The sequence below is a fragment of the Felis catus genome, chromosome B3 (assembly GCF_018350175.1).
Source record: "Felis catus isolate Fca126 chromosome B3, F.catus_Fca126_mat1.0, whole genome shotgun sequence".
NCBI lineage: Eukaryota > Metazoa > Chordata > Mammalia > Carnivora > Felidae > Felis > Felis catus.
In genome coordinates, this window is record NC_058373.1 from 76428313 (window position 1) to 76450266 (window position 21954).

General features: G+C 33.5%; 1 protein-coding gene across 9 annotated transcripts in view; it reads right to left on the reverse strand.

Annotated features, from left to right (window-relative positions):
• Window positions 1-3591: 3591 nt before the first annotated feature.
• NOVA1 (NOVA alternative splicing regulator 1) overlaps window positions 3592-21954 on the reverse strand; it is a 149770-nt gene continuing 131407 nt past the window's right edge. For all 9 annotated transcript variants that reach the window (XM_019832884.3, XM_003987526.6, XM_045059743.1 and 6 more), the window contains one exon: window positions 3592-6667. In XM_019832884.3, coding sequence (XP_019688443.1) covers window positions 5663-6667 — 1005 coding nt within the window. In that variant the 3' untranslated portion in view covers window positions 3592-5662. The remainder of the gene's footprint in view (window positions 6668-21954) is intronic.

Here is a 21954-nt window from a genome sequence, read left to right on the forward strand (position 1 = left end):
AAATGCTTTAAGTTTTTCTAAGCCAGATCTCCCAAAACATTTTCCTAATAAAATCAGATTGGTAAAGTCAAAGACTTCATTATAATTTGAATGCCCTTTGTAGTTCAATAGGATTGGAATACTCAGTTGAGTCCTTAATCAAAAGCTTAGCATTTCTGCTCTAGCAGAAGGACAATTAAAATATATACGTGTGTGTGTGTGTGTGTGTGTGTGTGTGTGTGTACTTAGTATATTTTTCATCTACAAGGCAGTTTCTATAAAATGGGGACTGTACATTATTTAGTAACAGAAATAGAGATTATTTTACCCTAAAACATTTTCAACATAAATTATTATAAGGTCACAATTCAAGGGAAATATATATATTTTATACAGCAATTTCAATCATAATGTGTAAATCACATTAAAGAAGATTGAGGCACTGTGGTTCAGAAGAGTCCAAATTTCTTCATTACTATATATAAAGAAGTCAGTTATCTATATCAAATAATCTTTTTATTATCAACCATTTGAAAGTGTGATTTCACTTATTTTTTTGCGCTTTTCTTTGATACTGAATTAAAGCTGATACAAATTGGCCTTTAATTGTTTGGGGCAGTGGCCAAACTGATGTGAATGGGGAGGGGTAGAGAAGTGTAGTTTTCTTGTAAAAATTCTTTAATTATTTCATGGAGGTAAACATACTTGAATGCTAAATACCTGGCCTTTTCAAATAAATGCAGACCTACCTTGATTTTCACAGTAAGCCTCTATTAATTTCCATGAAACAATGTTTTCACAAATGTAAGGCAAAACAGATGTTAAATTACTTAAAAGAACTCATAATTTAAATAATTAAAACTAATTTGTGTTTAAAGCTATTTGCAGATTTATTAGAGAAACAAATACAAATATGCATTTCTACAGAACTGTTTTTTTTTCCAAAATGAGCTTAAAACTTGTTCCACAGTTTTTACTTGTTTATATATCTATGGTAACCCAAGTATTGGCTTCTGTACCACTTGTAATGAGACAATTGCCCTTCCATTGCAATTATAAAAAACTATTTAAAAAAAAATTCGGCACATACACGTTAAATATTTTTCCTTAAAAAAATAATCTAATCAAAATATTGAATACTTTAGATTTAAACAATATTTTATTTACAAATCTGATTTGATTACTTTATTAATTACACAAGGTAATGCTTCAATTTTCAAGAACAGTTTTTTTTTTAATATATAGACCAGTGGAATGATATCTAGTAATATGTACTACACTTCATTTTTTTCAAAATTAACATGACAAGTTTTCTAATACTTTCATTTTTTTTGGAAAAAATGTTATTTTATTGGGGCACATATCTGATGAAACAAAAAATAACATGCAGAATTCCAAAAATAATCTGTTAAAGTAATATGATACTTACCCTTTATGTAATAAGACATCTATGAACAACAGTGCATAACAATATTATGTATTCATGTTTATGAGAAACCAAGCAGGAGGCAAAATGAGTTCATTCTGCTTTCTAATCATGTGCAATTTCATATGGCTGTTTGCATCATTTAAATAAAGTGTGTACATTAAATTTCTAAGACTGCATTGCACCCAAAATTATTATGGATAGCCATGCTTGCCCTGTATTTAATGAGTGATGAATTTCTCCTACTAACAGAGTAACTGGTCTCAAATCGTGTCTGTGATGTAAATAGTATTAAATTATATTTTCATTTCTTTCAATTGCTGCCTTGGAAAGCAAAAATTCCCTTCTTGGAGAAGACTTACAGTAAGTAAAATTTACTTAAGGACTCAGTGAGGAATCAGCACGTGAATTAAGAATGCAATATAAGAATGGATTAAAAAAATGTGATTATCAGTACCTTTGTTGAAACCTATTACCACCATTAAAATTTCCAAGGAAAGATAGGGCCTGTAACATAGGGATTCCATTCATTGTTAAATTACTAAAATCTACCAATTTAATGCTTTCATACTGTTTATTTTTTTCCAATAGAAAAATAAATCTCATACATTAGAAGTGGTACACAAAAAACTGGGATAAAATTTATCAGATTCTTGATAGCACCATTTACACATTCTTAAAGTAAACATTAATATGCACTTTCTTAGAAAGCGATATAAATATATAATACAGGACTTGCTAACCTCTGTTAACCATCTGAATACGATGGAATAATCTATCTCTACTGTGCAGGTAGGCTGTGCATGGTGGTGTGGCAATATAATTTTAAAAGTTTGTTACAGATGTGATGGGAAGCTGGAAGGAGTCGAATAAGCAGAAAAAAGAGCTTAGATCTATTGTAAGCAATGAGTCGAAATGAGCCGTTACAGGTTAGAATTTATCTTTGTTTCTGATCATTCAATGAGAAAATGACTTCCACAGAAATAGATACATTTAACTGTTTCAGGAGTGGGGTGGGTGAGGTGAAGTAGGATTGAAAGTCCTACAGGTAATAGCAATAACTGGAAGTGCAGACGAAATTGGTCTTCAGTGCAAAGAGGAAGGCAGCCGTTTAAAAAGTCTAGGTGCAATGTTGTGGTGCTGAAAGAAAAGCTCCCAGTGATAAAGGAAAAAAAATAAAAACTGCAATGCAACTTCAAGCAGTAATTTTGTGGTGCTGAAAGGACAGCTCCCAGTGTTGAGGAAAAGATCTTGGATCTAGAATGAGGTGTCCAATCTGTATGATAAACAGCACACTGTGTCTCAGAGCGCCCATTCAATCTCAGTAAGTAAATGAAATATTGATTGAAAGTGACCCTGAAACAGAATGCATTAAAAAGACATAGAAAGCTGCAGAACTGAGGTAATTCGTATTCAGCATGTTCACCAGCCTCCCTATAGCAAAACAAGTCTATAAATAGTTGCATTTCATAAGATGTTTGGCCCTTGTATCATCAGTTTTCTCCATTTTGGATCAGTATAGCTGAACAGCCATTGTTACATGCCTACCTGTGGCAGTTTGAAGCCATACTAATTTTCTTGCAGTAAATTAAAGCATCACATCACAAATCAATTCTACATGGTCTATAAATTTCAGAGAATAACTTTTTAGACAGCATGAAGCTGATTTACACATAATGCACACAAACCCTTATCTGTTACCATAAATTAAAATGTAAATATCTTCAATTTAGCTTTCAGTTTTAACTAACATATAACCATGCCAACTAGCAAAAGTTTATAATTCCCATTTACAATTGAAATTGAACTGAGTGCATTTTCAGCAATACTAGCTAATAAAATACACATAATTGTTTAAATGGTTTGGCTTCAAAGTAACATTAATTCCAGATGAAATGCATGGGCTCCACAGTGGACTACTGGAATTTTGAAATAAAAGGTTGAAGATTTGCTAAGACTGAACAAAACATTTTAAAGACCCAACATTTGAAATGCTTCTAATACACATCCTAGATCACTTCCTTTCTTTTTCAACTAAGTGGGGCCCCAATCTTCGCCTTTGTTCACTGCTGACTCTGAGACAGCATGGTGAAAGAAATTTACATAGATATTATTTACTGTTAATGTATTATAAATGATCTGAGACTTGTGACATGCAAGGAAAAAATGAGACGGGAGACAAGTGATGCTACATGATGAACTAAGCACATTTATAATGATAAAATGAGTAAATATAATAGCGGCAATGCTAACCACTGATTCCACGAGATACACTATTTGTCAAAACTTACACAGCTACAGAGTATCGACGATAAATAGTCATTACCAATTAACACAGTTTACTACAGCTTTTCTCTTTCATTTAAACAAGCATATCATTCCCTTTTAAAATCATTCTCTAAATAAATATTTAGAGATAGAGAACTCTAAAATGAAATAACAGTCCAATGTTAAAAACTAAAAAAAAAATGAATCTACTCTTACAGTTTGACAGAAATGAATTATTAATAGTGGAAGGGGAAGGGATCAGGAAATAATTTCAAGTTCTCAATGTCCAAAAGTAAATTGCACAGTAAATCAATATGAAATGAAGAGTCCATATAGTTCAATGAACAAAAGGGAAAGTTCATGAGGACAAAGATCACAGTTCAGAGAGAGGCTGGACGAAATTCAGACATGGAGCATCACACTCATTGTTCTTTAATTGGTTGCACAGAAAGGAGCAGCTGGGATGCCATTTAGCTTGCTAGGATGGACGTAATCAATGGGTTGAAGTTGAGATGGAAGTAATTCTCTTTTGTAATTCAGTTGCTCAGCCAGATGATCCAGAGGTAGCCAGCATTTTATTTTTGTCCATTGAATTTAAGACTGCATGCACAGCATGAGGAGGTGCTTGGGGATGGATGCCCCTATGAGTGGCCTTGAGTGGGCAAACTCAGAGGTTAACAGATGGTGTGTCAAATGGCCTGGACAGTTGGCACTCAGGAGAGGTACAGAAGAGGGTGACAGTTGTTGGGTCTTGGGAACAAAGGCTTACTTTGAAATGACCTGTCAAAAAGCCTGACAAAGGTAGATCACACTACCTCTCAAGATAAACTGCCTCTTCTAAATAAGCATGCAGGAAATACTGTCTGGTTGGTGACATAAAAATGCTCCACAAAACATGCAAATTACCGAGTATTAGAAACTGCATTGGCTGCTAGCGCCATGCTGCAAAGACTCCATCATGGGAGCAAACAGCTAAATCACAGATAGCTTCACAGTAAAATCTACATTCACAATACTAATAGGTTTCTAGTGTTAACAAATTATACACAATTATAAGCTCTTAAAATGCAACATACTTATCAAGCAGTTGCAGATAATGAAACATTATCAGCTATCAATAATTTGTTGGCACTTTCACTTTTGTTTATAAAATTTCCAATACACTGTACCACAGTTATGTGTCTAAACAGTGAGGATGTTAATGGAGTAATGACTGTTCTACTGGCCAGGCGATGGGATCAGTAGTGAATTCAGTGCTTAAAAACAAATGTACAAACCTCTGAAGAGGTGGGACTCCATGTGAGAACTTTTGTTGAACTTACAAATGATGAAGAATGGGCCATGGCCAGCATGCAGCATTATTTCCATTGTCTAGTTCAGATGGAGAACAGGTGCTTTTATTGATCTGTAAACTTACCAATATAATTTTCCACAGTTTTAACCTTTTAAATATTTTACAGTGCTTTTATGCAACTATATTGCTTTTTGATCATTTTAAATTTAAAACTTATTTTCAAAATATTGTTTCCTACTTCACTGTGCCCTAAGCAGGAAGTAAGACTTACATGACAGTGCTTTGGCCTCACTCCATTTTAGGTCACTGACCCCACCATACTCAACCTAACAGTAGTTAATTTAGTGTTATCTAGAACTAATACTGAAAACTATACGCATATCCCTGTCTACATTCAATCATTAAACTACAATAATGCTGGTAAAATGGCAGGCTTAAATCTTACACTAGAAACACCTCTGACAAATATACACAAGCAAAGTATAGAGAACAAAACAGATCAAGAAAAAATTCTTTCTATGAAACATCTGGTAAAACACATATTATTTACATATACACATTGTCAACATAGTCGCATTCATTTGCATAATTATATATTAATAACAGAAAAACTTCACTTCTGCAAAGTACAGTACATCCTTCTTGAAAATGGGGTAAAGGAGGGGTTAAAACAATCTGATGTACAATCGGGGCACTCAACCCACTTTCTGAGGATTGGCAGCCCGAACTCCTTGCTCATATGTGATCCTTTGTGTAATTAAATACTGAGCAGCCTGTGTTGCAGCTGGTGTTCCAGTAATGGTTACCTTCCGATTCCTTGTGCCAGGTACGAATTCTCCTTTTTTGGAGATCTGTATCCTTGCACCAGTCAACTCCTGGTATTCCACTAATGTTTTCCCTCCTTTGCCAAGTATTGCACCAACTAAGTTTTCTGGCACTGCTATTTCAACTACATCCTTTGATCCATCTGTGGATTTTTCTGTTCCTAGAATGGCACTGGCAGCTAGGGGAGAAGCAGCTCCAAAATATCCATTGGTTGCAGCAGTAGCAGCAGCCAGGCTACCTAATGCAAATGTCCCCGCCGTACCACCAGCTGTGCTGCCACTGGCTGAGGCTTCACTGGCATAGGTGGCCAACAAATTGGCTGCTGCTGCTGCTGGGTTGGCACTGGCAGCTGCTGCAGCCAAGGCCCCTGTTGCTGCCGCTTGACTGAGACCTAAACCTAATGTGTTGAGATTATATCCGTAGCTGGCTAAAGTATTAAGTGCAGAGGTGATGGCCACCAGGTCATTGCCTGTGAAGCCAGATAAAACTGCTGGAAAGGCTGCAACGCCAGCAAGGTTAGCATGTCCTAATAGCCCTGCGGCTGCTGCAGCGGTTGGTAACACTTCAGCAGTGTTTGCATAAGGAGATCCGGTTGGATTGGAATTTGCCACTGGACCTGTAACATTGGCATAACTGATATTGAGACAGCTGCCACTCTGTGGATCCTCTTGTATCTTCTGGATGATAAGTTCAACAGCTTTTCGGTTTTGTTCAGGTTCTCCACTCACAGTGACAACCCTCTCTTGCAAGTTGATCCCATCAGGTTTCTGGGAAAGCTGCACCCAAGCCCCTGACTGCTCCATTATAGCCTTCACAGTAGCACCTCCCTTCCCTATTATCAGACCTGCTGTGCTGTTGGGAACTATAATCTTTACCTGTAATTAAAAAAAATACGTATAAATAATACTTCTGTTTTGCGCATATACATTATATTACTTTGCTATCCTAGCAAAAGTAAAATAAGTGAAAATTAATTTAAACATAATTTATGAAAGACAGAAATAGCACAACTTCTAAAGTGACTTTTATCACATTTTAATACACTTATCTTGTAAAATCAGAATTTTTAAAAGAAAATGCAATTTTCAGTTTAAAATTATTAAACAGAATTTTCCTTGAGATTTGTTGCATTTTGCAGTACAACTTATAAGAAATTAGTATGTTTTAAAAAGAGGGTATCATAACTATACATCAATGGCAACATTTTTATATAGCTTCAAAATAAAAATAATGTGGATATTCTTCACCTATTGTAGCTTTAAGAATACCTTTGGTCTAAAACATATAAAAACAAAGAGTGCAGGATTATGATGCAAAGCTAGTAAAGATAAAAGTAGTAAAGTTCTAGCTTGAGTCCATTCAAAAAATTAATTTCATGTTCCTTATCACCTAGTAATTTTTGTGTTATTCAAAATTTACTTGTTTCGTGACTAATATTTTCTGAAATCAATAATTACTAGTAGTATTTTGATTTTTCACCTAAACTGACACACAACATATAACTACAAAAAAACCAAATATTTCTAAATAATTAATATAAAAAATTTCAGTCACTTTGAGGTAGGTCTTGAAGGCTATTTGAGAATATTCCCTAGCTGTTCTACTTAAATTTGTAAAAATGACTATTTTAGTTAGATACTTTTCTTTCTGGCAGTAATAGCTACGTTTTAAAAAATAGGGCTTACAACCATATTATCAAAGGTGACTGAAAAATTACTGGAGTCACATGAATACTTACAATGATCCAATGTGACCATATGAAGTATAGGCATTTTAGCTAATTTGTATTGAAACATCCACCCACGAAACCCAGCCTAGTTTGATTTATTTAAGTACAATCAAATACTATTATAGAAAGTATAAAATCAGTAGGGTAGTTACCATAACCCCTGAAATTAAAATATAAATATTAAAATTTTTATTTTGGTGGCACAAAGATCCCCATGGTGTTGTTTTATGACTCCTTGGGTAGGTCAGAGACTGTGAGTGCTGTGCCGCTGACAAAGCGCTAAAGGAACCGCCTTCCCCGTTCTAGATATTAAAATGGGCAGGTTGAAATAATTTATTGAAAAATGAACAGGAATTAGTTGAGATATTCTATGAAATATTTCACCAGCTAGTTTTTAGCAAGTATTGCCATGCTGTCTTTAAGACAAATATTTTAAAGAAATAACAGGCATGCAATTTTGCTCTTGAAGGTAGCAGGCAGTGAAAGTATAAATTCAAATTCCAGACTGGGTCATCTCATAAATATGTTTACATGTATTAACACACATGTACATTCACGCACAACTTTTCTTTTCCACACCTATAATTGATAGGAACAGGATGTTGTTTCATTCCAGTTTGTGTATAAAATAATTTCATTTTAAATGGAAACAACCTAAACTGTCTAGAAACATTTTTTAGAAATATCAAATATATCCTTCATATCCCTGATTAAGTGCATCGGATTTCAAGAGGTAGACAGAGAAATAATTTTTTAAAACATGTTGATTTGTTAATTTTGTTCACAGACCTTTTTTATAGAAATATATGTTTGAAATGCTATATAGTATGTTAGTATTATAATTAGAAAGTTAAACCATGATTACCCCTTATATTAATTATAAAGATGAATTAGAATCATCCTATTTTACTGTGCACATGAAGTATTGAGAAAATGTACTTTTAAGGGTTTAAATATGCGAATGTTAAATATGATATTTTACAAATAAGTACTTCTTTTCAAAATCAGAACATTTTTTATACAGTTGAAAACATTTATATACTGGCAAAATATAGTGTTTTAACATAATTTTTATGTTTTAACACAATTTTTGCAAAGAAAAATATATTAATTAACCAAAACTTTCAAAAGAGCTGTTCTTCAATTAGTTTAAACTCTAATATCACTTTTGTTTTGCCCAGCGTAGTAATTACCTGCATGATTATAACCCAAGAAGAGACGAGCACATGAAAGTTTAACTATGGGAACTGTTCTACACACTGTCAATAGAAAGTAATGAAATATACAAATTTAAAATATCTTAAAATCGCCTTACGCTTCTATGAGATGTGGAAAGGTAATACTAATTTCTACTACACTGCACACCAGTCCACCAGTCTTCTACTATATTTACTGTTCTATTCTTCCAAAAGAACTTGCAGATGTGTGCAAAGTACTTTCATTATTGCACATTGGTCTGTCCTTTCTTTTATTTGTCCCATTAGTCATTTTTCTTTCTTTTCAATATTCAAAGATGCTGAAATAATGCATAGTTCAGAAATGGTGTGTAAACTTTTCATAAAAGTAAACATCTTGCAAAATATCTGTCTCTTTGTAAAATGACACCATCCCATCTATCTTTATATTAAAGATATCCTTCTAATACAAATTAGACACACACACACACACACACACACAAAGTCACCTTTATGTAATAAGTACTATTCCCTGGATTTTAGTTTTAACTATTTGAAATTATCTTATATAAAATACTGTCAGCCATAATTGCTATTTTATCAAATAGTGATGTGGTCCCCAAATTTTGTTGGTAGAACTTACATCTGTCCACATATAACTTAATAAGGGTGTGTTATGATTTAAGAGAAAGTATTAATGATTGCATATTAATATTAGTAGTAGCACTCCTTAATTTTAGATAGTAATAATTCTACATAAGATTACTGATCTTAGAAATTAAATTAAAAAATTAAGGAAAATATAGATATAAAAAAATATTAAATTCCAAATAAAAAAATATAAATACTGAATAGCCTAGCCAAATGAACATGTCACCCAACTTTTGTTTTTGACCCAAGAAAATGAAAAAGCTCTCATGGGGCTCCTGAGTGACTCAGTCAGTTAAACATCTGACTCTTGGTTTTGGCTCAGATCATGATCTCATGGTTCATGAGTTTGAGCCCCACATGGGGCTCTGCGCTGACAGTGCAGAGCCTGCTTGGGATTCTTTCTCTCTCTGTCCCTGTCTTCCTCTGCCCCTCCGCTATATGCTCTCTCTTTCTCTCAAAATAAATAAATAAATAAAATAAATACATACATACATACATACATACATAAAATTTTTAAAAGATGTGGAACCATTAAAAAAAAACCTCTCAGATTTATACTTTTTTTCTTGAAGAATTAAAAAATATGTATGTATCTATTTGCACACTTAATATGGACACTAACAAGAAACACACTCTGAAAATGAGAAGTTGAGACAAAAAGAAAAATGAATCCATTTGCATAGTGTCTCAGAAAAGTAATGTTCTAGTGCCATTTTATGTGTCAGGCCAGAGCAAAGAAGAAGTGAGGCACTAATGTGGAAGCCTGGAGATAGCAGGCAACTGAATACTGGGTAGGGTAGGGAAGAGAAAAGGAGGGTGGAAAATTATGTAAGATGGTCTACTTGTTTATTTCTTAGATATAGGAATATAGCATTTACCAGTGAAAAAGTCTTTGCATTGATAGCATTTGCAATACTGACTCACATATGTATATGCATACTTATCTCTAAATCTTTTTTTTTAATGTTTACTTTTTAGAGAGAGAGAGATAGGGCACGAGTGGGAGAGGAGCAGAGAGAGAGAGGGAGACACAGAATCCAAAGCAGACTCCAGGCTCTGAGCTGTCAGCACAGAGCCTGATGGTGGCTCAAACTCACAAACTGCGAGATCACGACCTGAGCCAATGTTGAATGCTGAACCCACTGAGCCACCGAGATGGCCCTCTATACTTATTTCTAAAAAATTGAGAATAACAATAATAATAATAAAGCTGGGTCCTAGACAGCACACAAGTCATTTGGTGTAACATATACCAACTAAATCAGACATAATGTTGACAGTTATAAATCAGTTTTCAGAACTATACTCTAGAGTTGCTACCATCAATTCAATCTTTTATGGAATACTGAGTGGCCCAGGTCCTGTGTTGGGAGTTAGAGATAAAGGATATATATGACAGTGCTCCTACCTGTAAGGAAATTATAGATTAGTTGTAGAAAAAAAAAAGATGTGTAAATGCAACAGTGCAGTGAAGTCTTAAAAGTGCTGGTATATAAGGGCATGAAGAATACAAAGTAGACACAAAGCCTAACTGGAAGGAGAAGGAGTAAGTAAGAAAACCTCTGAGAGACTGATTATATTTATCTAAATGTCTTTCACATTTTTTGTACTCTAAGAATCCTATTCTCAGATCTACCCTATGACCCAGAAATTACACTGCTAGGAATTTACCCAAGGGATACAGGAGTGCTGATGCATAGGGGCCCTTGTACCCTAATGTTTATAGCAGCACTTTCAACAATAGCCAAATTGTGGAAAGAACCTAAATGTCCATCAACTGATTAATGGATAAAAACATTGTGGTTTATATATACAATGGAATACTACATGGCAATGAGAAAGAATGAAATATGGCCTTTTGTAGCAATGTGGATGGAACAGGAGAGTGTTATGCCAAGTGAAATAAGTCATACAGAGAAAGACAGATACCATATGTTTTCACTCTTATGTGGATCCTGAGAAACTTAACAGAAGACCATGGGGGAGGCGAAGGAAAAAAAAAAAAAAAAAGGTTAGCGAGGGAGGGAGCCAAAACATAAGAGACTTAAAAACTGAGAACAAACTGAGGGTTGATGGGGGGTGGGAGGGAGGGGAAGGTGGGTGATGGGTATTGAGGAGGGCACCTGTTGGGATGAGCACTGGGTGTTGTAGGGAAACCAATTTGACAATAAATTTGATATTAAAAAAAGAATCCTATTCTCTATTATCAAACATTCCCATAGGGTTGCTCTCTGTTATCTCTGTGTTGGAGAGCTCCCATCCGAACCTAAACCTATTTGAATAGTAATCGTGTGCTTAAGTATTGTTTTTAAAGAAAAAAATCTTTACTTAAATTTTCCCTATTCCTAGACTTATAATTATGCATTATCAAATAAACATGAGATAAGATTAACAATATAATTATACTAATTTTACTAGCATCAACTGCTTTTCAGGGGAAAAAAAAAGTAATTAAGTGACTATTTCTCTATGTGCAGCCAAAGAAGAACTTCTATTGGAATCCAGTATCAAAACCACTAAATAGGTAGGTTTTAATGTTGATATGTTTCTGATTAAAAATAAGTATTTAGACAAACAAATTTACTCCTTTGCCAAATATGACCTGTAACTCATCATGGTTTTATAAAACAATGAGAGTGTCTGTAGTCACATTTCATCATCCCGGCAGGAAAATTACCTATTTCATAAAGCCATACCTTAATATACATGCAAAACAAGGTCCATTATAATTTAAGATATCTCAATGAATAGTATGTACTATTTTATTGAGGGCTGCCATATTATATGGCACATATGCATGGACTTACATTTGTAAAGCAATGACTATCAATAGTGGATACTTTTCATTCATTCATTCGTTCATTCACTCACTCATCCATCCAACATCTGATCTTCCTTCTTCTGGCAACAGACCCCAGTTTTCCTTTGGAGGCACCCTTTCTCATTCTTAGTACATGTGCTTCCGGTAAGGCTGACAACTTTCCAATGCTCTAGCAGTGGAAACACAACAAAGCCTGACACATCAAAATTCCCATACCCCTGGCAGGTATTGATTTGGGATTAAGAACATGATCCAGGATGGCCCAGTAAGAGTTAACCTGAGAATCTGGTAAAACTGATGGGACAGAGATAGTTGTATTTCTAATCTAGCAGAGCATAAGCCTGACAGTACTATCTCGCCACCATATGGAAAGAGAAAAAACCTGACTGAAAAATAAAGTTAACCGAGATAAAAGCAAACTCCAGAAATGGAGAGAGAAAATTTCTGACAGCATTCTGGCATCTGAATCTAACCATGTCTAAAGCCTGCCCAGATCAATGTAATTCCCTTTTTTAAGCCACTTTGAGTTGGATTTCTATAATTTAGAACAAGCCAACTGGTATATTAGAAACTTTTACACTCTTACTATATCATATATTATTTGCCTATCTAAAAGAAATAGCATGTTTTGTTGTATGTCTTGATGCTTTAAAAATCAAGACATTACCAAGATACACCCTACATGATCTAAAAGAATAAATCTCTTTCATTTCCCTAATGTACACCTTTGGCTGCTGAGGCAGCATTTAGTAGTGTCCAATGAAGATGCATGTGTCATTTGGGGATCTATCTTGAATTGCTGACTAAAGTAAATTGAAAACATCTTTTCCTTTGATTATAGATTTTATACCGATTAATAACTGCCTTCTGAAAAGTGTGAATTTGACAAAATATGTACAGGATTGCTACATGAATACAAAATATTGAAATAAAAAAAGCAACTCTTCTAACTTTCTATTAGTCTGTTTAATCTTCCCACTTTTGATAATCAAATCAAAGGCAATACAGTTTTCATAAACATGCAGAGTATCACTGTAAATGCCATGCTGTCTTTTCTTAGATATCTTTACCCTCTTTTTCCCCACCACTACCAACACCAGGTTTGAAACCCAGGAGCCATCTGTGCCTTTTCTTGCTCCCTTGATGTCTACATCCTGTTATGTACTATTGATTTTTTTTTTCTCTCTGAAATGCTTCTTTTAAGACTGGTATGCTATGCTGAATCCAAACTTTACCTTCTAATTCTTGGATATACTCTATATTCATTGTTTTTCCATGTCTTTGCTTATTGCTTATTCATTTGTCCCAAATGACTGAAATGTTATATACCTATATTCCCACACTGTTCTTTACTTGAGAATGCATATTTTTGCCTCCTTAAATCTGAAATGTCCTGTAAGAGTAGTTCAAATGCAATAGCGCTTGTAAACTCAATCCTGGTTCTCTAAAGAAGTGTCAAATACTTCTCTGTATTTCTTATTATGTTACTTATTCTATGCTGGCTTATACTAGCATGCAACAGATATTTATCTCTCTCACAAAATTATATTTTCCAGAAAGCCATTATCTTATTTAGTTTTGGATTTATTATTTGCACTTAATTGACACGATCAGTTGGATAACTGTTTAAAAGATAAAACCAAAAAGTAAAATATAGATTAATAAGAACCAAATAATAAACTATTTAAAAGATTCCATCATGGCCATGCAATTGTGTGTATGTGTGTATGTGTGTGTGTAAAAATAAGGCATCCGGTTCTTAAAACAAGAATAACTTTACCACCTCTAAAATCCAAAATTCAAAGATTATCCTTTCAACTGGAACCATCATATATTAGTAATTCACCAAAATGATCAACACAAAGGGAAAGAGGAGAAGTGCCCGTTATGTGTTCTCTAGAACTTTTAGAAAACATGGAATTGTTCCTTTGGCCACATACATGTGAATCTACAAGAAAGGTGACATTATGGACATCAAGGGAATGGGCACTGTTCTAAAAGGAATTCCCCACAAATGTTACCATGGCAAAACTGGAAGAGTCTACAATGTTACCCACATACTGTTGGCACTGTTGTGCACAAACAAGGGCAAGATCCTTGCCAAGATAATTAATGTACATATTGAGCATATAAACCACTCAAAGAGCCGAGATAGCTTCCTGAAGTGTGTGAAGAAAAATGGTAAGAAAAAGAAGGTAGTCAAAGAGAAAGGTACTTGGGTTCACCCGAAGTGCCAGCCTGTCTCACCCAGAGAATCACACTTTTTGAGAACCAATGGAAAGGAGCCTGAGCTGCTGGAACCCATTCCCTGTCAATTCATGGGATGATAAGTGTAAAAAAAAAATACCTCAAGACTAAAAAAATATTCAAAGATTATATGGCAAACATACTAAAATACACAAAAAGATAAATGCATAGATGTTTTAATCTTACAAAATTACTGAAATCAGTAACACTCATAGATTTATGGTTACTAACATTATGAATGGATGTTGTACTGTGTCAAATGCTTTTTCTGCATCCGATGAAATGATCATATGGTTCTTATCCTTCCTTTTATTAATGTGGTGTATCACATTGATTGATTTGCAAATATTGAACCACACTTACATCCCAGGAATAAATCTCACTTGATCGCAGTTAAATGATTTTTTAATGTATTGTTGGATTTGGTTTGCTAGTATTTTGTGGAGGATTTTTCATCTATGTTCATCAGAGATATGGGATTGTAGTTTTCTTTTTTAGTGGAGTTTTTATCTGGTTTTGGTATCAGAGTAATGCTGACTTCATAGAATGAATGTGGAAGTTTTTCTTCCTTTTCTATTTTTAGAATAGTTTAAGAACAGGTATTAACTCTTCTTTAAATGCTTGGTAGACTATGCCTGTGAAGCCACCTGGCCTTGGATTTCTGTTTGTTGGGAGGTTCTTGTTTATTTATTTTTTTATTATACTGATTCAATTTCTTTGCTGGTTATTGGTCTATTCAAGTTTTCTATTTCTTCCTGTTTCAGTTTTGGTACTTTATACAAATGGTGTTGCAAAAAGTGGACATCAACATGCAAAAAAACTGGACCACTTTTTTACAGTTAAGTAAAAAACCACTTTTTTACATTTTATGTTAAAAATGGATTAATGACCTAAATGTGAGGTAAGAAACCATGTAAATCATACAGAAGAACACAGGCACTGTGTTCTCTGACATTGGCTGTAGCACTTTCTTTCTAGGTATGTCTCTGGAGGCAAGGAAAACAAAACCAAAATAAACTACTGGGGCCTCATCAAAATAAAAAGCTTCTGCATGGTAAGGAGAACAATCGACAAAACTGTAAGGCAAACTACAGAGTGGGAGAAGGTATTTGCAAATGGCAAATATACTAACCTGGTTATACTAACCTGATAAAAGGTTAGTATCCAAAATATATAAATAACTCATAAAACTCAACCCTGAAAAACAAATTCCAATTTTAAAAAATAGACAGAAGACATGAACAGACAATTTTCCAAAGAAAAAACACAGATGGTCAACAGACACCTGAAAAGATGCTCAACATCTTTGATCATCAGGGAAATACAAATCAACACTACAATGAAATATCACCTCAGGGTTCCTGGGTAGCTCAGTTGGTCAAGCATCTGACTCTTGATTTTGGCTCAGGTGATGATCTCAGGTTCCTGAGATCGAGCCCTGTGTCAGGCTCTTCGCTGACAGTGCAGTCTGCTTGGGATTCTCTCTCTTCCTCTCTCTCTGCCCCTCTCCCGCTCATGATCTCTCTCTCTCTCTCTTTCTCTCTCTCTCTCTCTCTCTCTCTCAAAATAAATAAATAAATAAATAAATAAATAAATAAATAAATAAGAAAAAGAGAAAGATAACCTCACACCTGGTCAGAATGGTTAAAATCAACAACACAAGAACAATAGGTGTTGGCGAGAAAGAGGAGAAAGGGGAATCCTTTTGCACTGTTGGTGATAATGAAAACTTGTGCATCTACTGTAGAAAACAGTATGGAGGTTCCTCAAGAAGTTAAAAATAGAACTACCCTACAATCCAGCAATTGCACTACTATTTACCCAAAGAATACGAAAATACTAATTCAAAGGGATACATGCACCTCTATGTTCATAACAACATTATCTACAATAGCCAAATTATGGAAACAGCCCAAGTGTCCATCAACTGATGAATGGATAAAGAAGATGTAGTATAGGTATTCAGCCATCAAAAAGAATGAAATCTTGCCATTTGCAATGACACGGATGGAGCTAGTGAGTATTACACTAAGCAAAATAAGTCAGAAGGACAAATACCATATGATTTCACTCATATACAGAATTTAAGAAATAAACCAAACAAGCAAAGGGGAAAAAAAAAAGAGACAGGGAGGCAAACCAAGAAACAGACTCTTAACTACAGAGAACAAACTGATGGTTACCAGAGGGGACGTTGGGTGAAACAGGTGATGGGGATTAAGGCATGTACTTGCTGTAATAAGCAAGCTGTATGGAAGTGATGAATCACCATATTGTATACCTAAAACTAATATTACACTGTATGTTAACAACTGAAATTTAAATAAAAACTTGAGAAAAAAATCACTAACATTATAAGAACTAAATGATTAAATATGCACTATATGCCTTTTCTTAAATCTTCATTGATATATATTATGTTTTTCCTATGATACTTCATAGTTTGTTACCCCTTACCCACTAAGGTTTTGTGGCTAGGCTTCCTTAGCCATCAAAATATAGTCAGATTGGTTCTAAAAGTCCAGAATACAAATATATTAGCATTTCCTTGATTATGTGATGAACTGGATCAATTAATAACATGACTCAAACGACAGTTTCTACTGAGTCATAATCACAATTCATAACTGGTGCAATTACCTCCTACCTCTTTGCCTTGGTTCAAGTAATTGCATTTTTACCTCAGAATAAGTGAAAGTTTATACTTCATTTTATATCTTCTTTCAAAGAGCCATACTCTATTTCCCCTTGAGGATACAAGATATGAGAGAGAATGACAGACAATACACCTCTTTTCTTGTGTGTATCCTTGGAAGAAGACAAAAACTGAATGATAATCCCCATGAAATTTCTAAAGGCAAATAAAGTTTAACTTAACTATATTTTTACTTAATACATTTTTACACTTTGTCCCTTGAAGCATTATTCAAAGTTTGCTTGTTTCTTTGTTTTTTTATTGTCTTTTCCTTTTGATGACTGCTGCCTATGTTAAAGACACATCACATCACATTCCAGACAGGGATACACTTAGGTATAAGAAAAATAGGAAAAATCATTTTTTATAGGAAAAGAAAAGCACTTTAAGTGATTCCTATTGAGATGCTAAATGCTCTAGACATAATTACGTCAAAAAAGAAAAATACCAGAAGTCAAACAACTATAAAGAAACCATAAAAGTTGTAAATAATAAACTATTTTAGGGCAGCCTATTATTTACAAATGAAAATAACTTGCAGTATTGTCTTCTTAATGCTTACTAAACCATATTTTACTAAAATGAGGTTAAATTTCTTGAACTCCCATTTGTCAACATCATCTACATGTCAAATTATCAAAAACCTCTTAGAAATCATTATTATTATTACTATTATTATTTTAAACCATATATTCTTAGACAAACTGTTTTAGAGTTTACATAATAAGATACATGTTCAGAGTTCTTAATTCCAATTAGTGAAAAAATGTACTTGAAATATTTGGGCTTTTAATATGAAAACTAATGCTTTTAATTTAATATTTTAAAAGTTGTAATGTCAATTTAAAAAGTGAAAAATAGCTATGAACATTAAAGGAGGGGTTGTGTTCACAGAAGTGGATGATGAAAAGGTATGAAAGGTAAGGATAGAGGGAATCAAGAATTCTACTTTGGATATTTTAAGTTTGAAATCCTCATGAGACATCTAAGTGATGATAGCAAGTAGGTGATTGGCTATAGGTCTGGTGATCATAGGAAATTTGAGGTTATTTAAAGCAATAGAAATGGATAAGGTAACTTACGGGAAGGTAAAAGTGAAAAAACTCATTAAATAGTGACAGTAAAGAACTTTGATAAGAAAATAAAAACTGCTAAAATCAATCAGATATTTAAAATAGAGCAGCAAAATTAATCACTTAAAAAAAAGTGAACCAAATGTACATGAGGTAATGGTCTAACTATTAATCTTTTTTTTTTTTAATTTTAATGTTTATTTACTTTTGAGAGAGAGTGCAAGCGAGTCGGGGAGGGGCAGAGAGATAGGGAGTCACAGAATCTAAAGCAGACTCCAGGCTCTGAGAGGTCAACATAGAGCCTGACATGGAGCTTGAACTCAAACCGTGAGTTCATGACCTGAGCTGAAGTTGGATGCTCAACCGACTGAGCCATTCAGGCACCCCTTAATCTCTTTCCTTTAAAAAATGTGTAGTAGTATATATTACCTCTTGGAAATCACTATGGAGAATACATTAAGTTATAAAATGAACATAAGCTTTGCCTTAGTGTCTATCTCTCCTTTTGTGATCCTTCTGGAAAATAACCCAAAACACGGAAAATATCATATACAAAGAACAGTGTACAGGCACTACATGGTATTATAAAATGATGTGGAAAACAACACAAAATTCTAAAATATATGTAAATGTGTATGTAGAGTTTGGATTAAGTAGTGTAAAATTATATGCAGGTAAAACTGAAATGAAGGGAATAACAGAGACTGAATTTCAGGTGACATTTTTCCCCCTACCAGGTAAACTTTGTCTTATTTTAATATTTTAAAAGCAGTGTAATAAAAGGAAATAAAAAAAGTTACTTCCAAATTAAACTGCTGAATAAACAAATTATGTAAAAGTAGAATAAACAACATATTTAAAATTGTTTTAATTTTTTTTTCCAATGTTTATTTATTTTTGCGACAGAGAGAGACAGAGCATGAACGGGGGAGGGGCAGAGAGAGAGGGAGGCACAGAATCGGAAACAGGCTCCAGGCTCTGAGCCATCAGCCCAGAGCCTGACGCGGGGCTCGAACTCACGGACCGCGAGATCGTGACCTGGCTGAAGTCGGACGCTTAACCGACTGCGCCACCCAGGCGCCCCTATTTAAAATAGTTTTAATATATTTCTTGGTACTCACTGCACAATTATTTATTCAGTGCCTATGGTGTGCCAGGTACTGGTGCAGATGTTGGGGATTTTATAGAAGTCAATAAAAAGAATTAGATCTCCCTTTTATGAAGCTTACAGTCAGGTAGCATCTATCATAAAGAGTACTAAATATTTAAATTTATATTATACAAGTAGTTGAGAAATGATAGAAAGGAGACTTAGAAAATACTTTTAAATTTTAAAATAAGGAAACTTAAAGTCATAGTTTTAAATAAGAATCATGTAATTAAAATAAATACCTATCTAGGAAAACCAGAACGTTAATGTTAGAATTTAAAATTTTTTTAAATTCTGAGTTTATTCATGGATTGATTTAATATGCTATGATATAACCAAACTAATTAGATATTTTCAGAAGTAAACATCTCAACTATGTTTGAAAAATCAGTCTCCACTTAAACTTCTGTAAATAGATGAATTTTAAAAACTTGCATAATTTGGACTTTTAATTTTGTTTTTTCAAATTTTTGATTAAGCCATTTTTACCATTAAAATTAAATGTTATTATTTAGTTGAAAAGCTTGATGTGCAATATTTTTTACCTGATTTAAGCTACTTTGAAGTCAAATACAGGTGCTTACAGGTATTTTATATTTACTAATCATCCTAATACAACACTGCTTATATTTGATTTTACCAACAATTTTTCTGAAGCCAGTACTTTTTTTTTAAAGATAATACGTGTTTTCATTTCAGTAACATACTAGTAAAGTTTGATAATTTACTATCACAAATGACTATCGTTAAGAAAATGAATATTTCACAAATTATGCTTAATTAGCACTGGAGATAAACAAATATTAACTAACATAAAAGGCTACAGAAGAATGCCTGTAATTTAACAAACTGTATTATTAGTCACAAAACTAAGCTCTTTCCCTAAATATGGATTGAAGTAGTTCACTTCTCATATTTAATAAATCATAGATAAAAACATTAATTTTGTAACTTCTATTACTTGGCTCAAAATAAATTGCAGTTAGTTAATAAAATAGAGCATTTCCTTTTCCAAAATATTTTTAAAGAGTATCTTAAAAAAATGGTATCATCTAATACAAGAAAAAAACAATAGCTAAACCAAACACTTAATAAAATGAATTATAAAGGTATTAGGTTTAGAAGAAAAGATGAAAATGATCAACTTATTATCTCCTAGGATATTCCTTAATCAAAGATAAATTAGAAAAGTCAAAAATGAGAAATAATTATTTATTCTATAGTGAATAGGAGTCAAACTCTCTAATCTGGCAAAACTACTCTTATCTGAAAGAACATGCAAAGACATTCACATGCTTCCAATTTCTAAGCACTTTAAAAAGTAAAATATTGAAAATAAACTTGATAACTACCCCTTTTATATGGCTTTATTTGAAAGATTACAAAAAATTCTATTGAACTGTACGTGCGTGTGCGCGCGCGCACACACACACACACACACACACAGAGCAAGAAGACTAATACACATTCCAGAGTACAGAGCATTAAATGCTTTGGTTATATAAATGCATGTATAATGTGCTGTCTTGAGAACACGCTGTGGTGTAAGAATTACTACAGCTATGACTGCAAGAAAAACGTTGATGAAATAAATAAAACACCTTTACCTAGTAGGTAGTCCAGAAAAGACAGATAATTGCAAATCTGCCTACTCATGAGCCAATGCCCAAGTCATGTATGGGATGTAAAATAAACGACATTACAGAGTGACTATTTCATTCTTTTCCCCTGAAGTATACCACTTTTTTTTCAATCTGAGTAACTGTAAAGCACTAGATTTTCCATAAACAGGAATATATCTTCATTTGAAATTGTACCTTCAAAAGGAACTTCGGAAGGTCACATAGGCTGGTATTTACCATAAGGTGTATTATGCAAACATAAATTAGGTGCTTTCAGTAGCAATTCTTAACTTGCTCTCAGGCAGATCCTCTGATTCCCACCATTGGGTGTGAAGAACACACTATCTACAGCATAGCAAACTAACTTAGAAGCTTGCAATGGAATGACTATGGTTAGAAGCATTCATTTAACCCCTTTCCATAATTTTTGTAATCTGTATATAAAGATATACAACGTAAGAGAACTCCTAATCATTCCTGGTAATCGTCAAGGACTATTAATGCTATGTGAAAAGATAATCACCCTTTGCATAATAACTCTTCATAGATTTAAGTTGTACTAGTTATAGTTAGTAAACTCTTACTGTTTTCAATGCTAAACCTAACACCTACCCTTCAACTTTTGCACAAATCAAATATTTTTTCTTTAATTTATTATTTTTCAAATAAAGTATGTTATTTAATGAAAAAAGTCTTAATAAACTAAGGTCTGAGAGAAGAGACAGTGTAAGTATAGTACACATTTTAGTCAACTAATATGCATTTTTCATATAGTAAACAGCTTCAAGAAACATTTCTCTAACTCTTTAAATATAGACACCCAATCTCATGCAAGATCTATTAAGTAAGTATCTCCACAGGTATTTCTGATGTAAAAGTAGGATTGAGAACCTTTGGTGTATTAAGAAAAATATTACATATAGTACATAATTTGATATAACTTCAAAATATGAAAAAAATGTCATTTCCTTTGTCATTTAATAAATGTCTCCTCTAGGC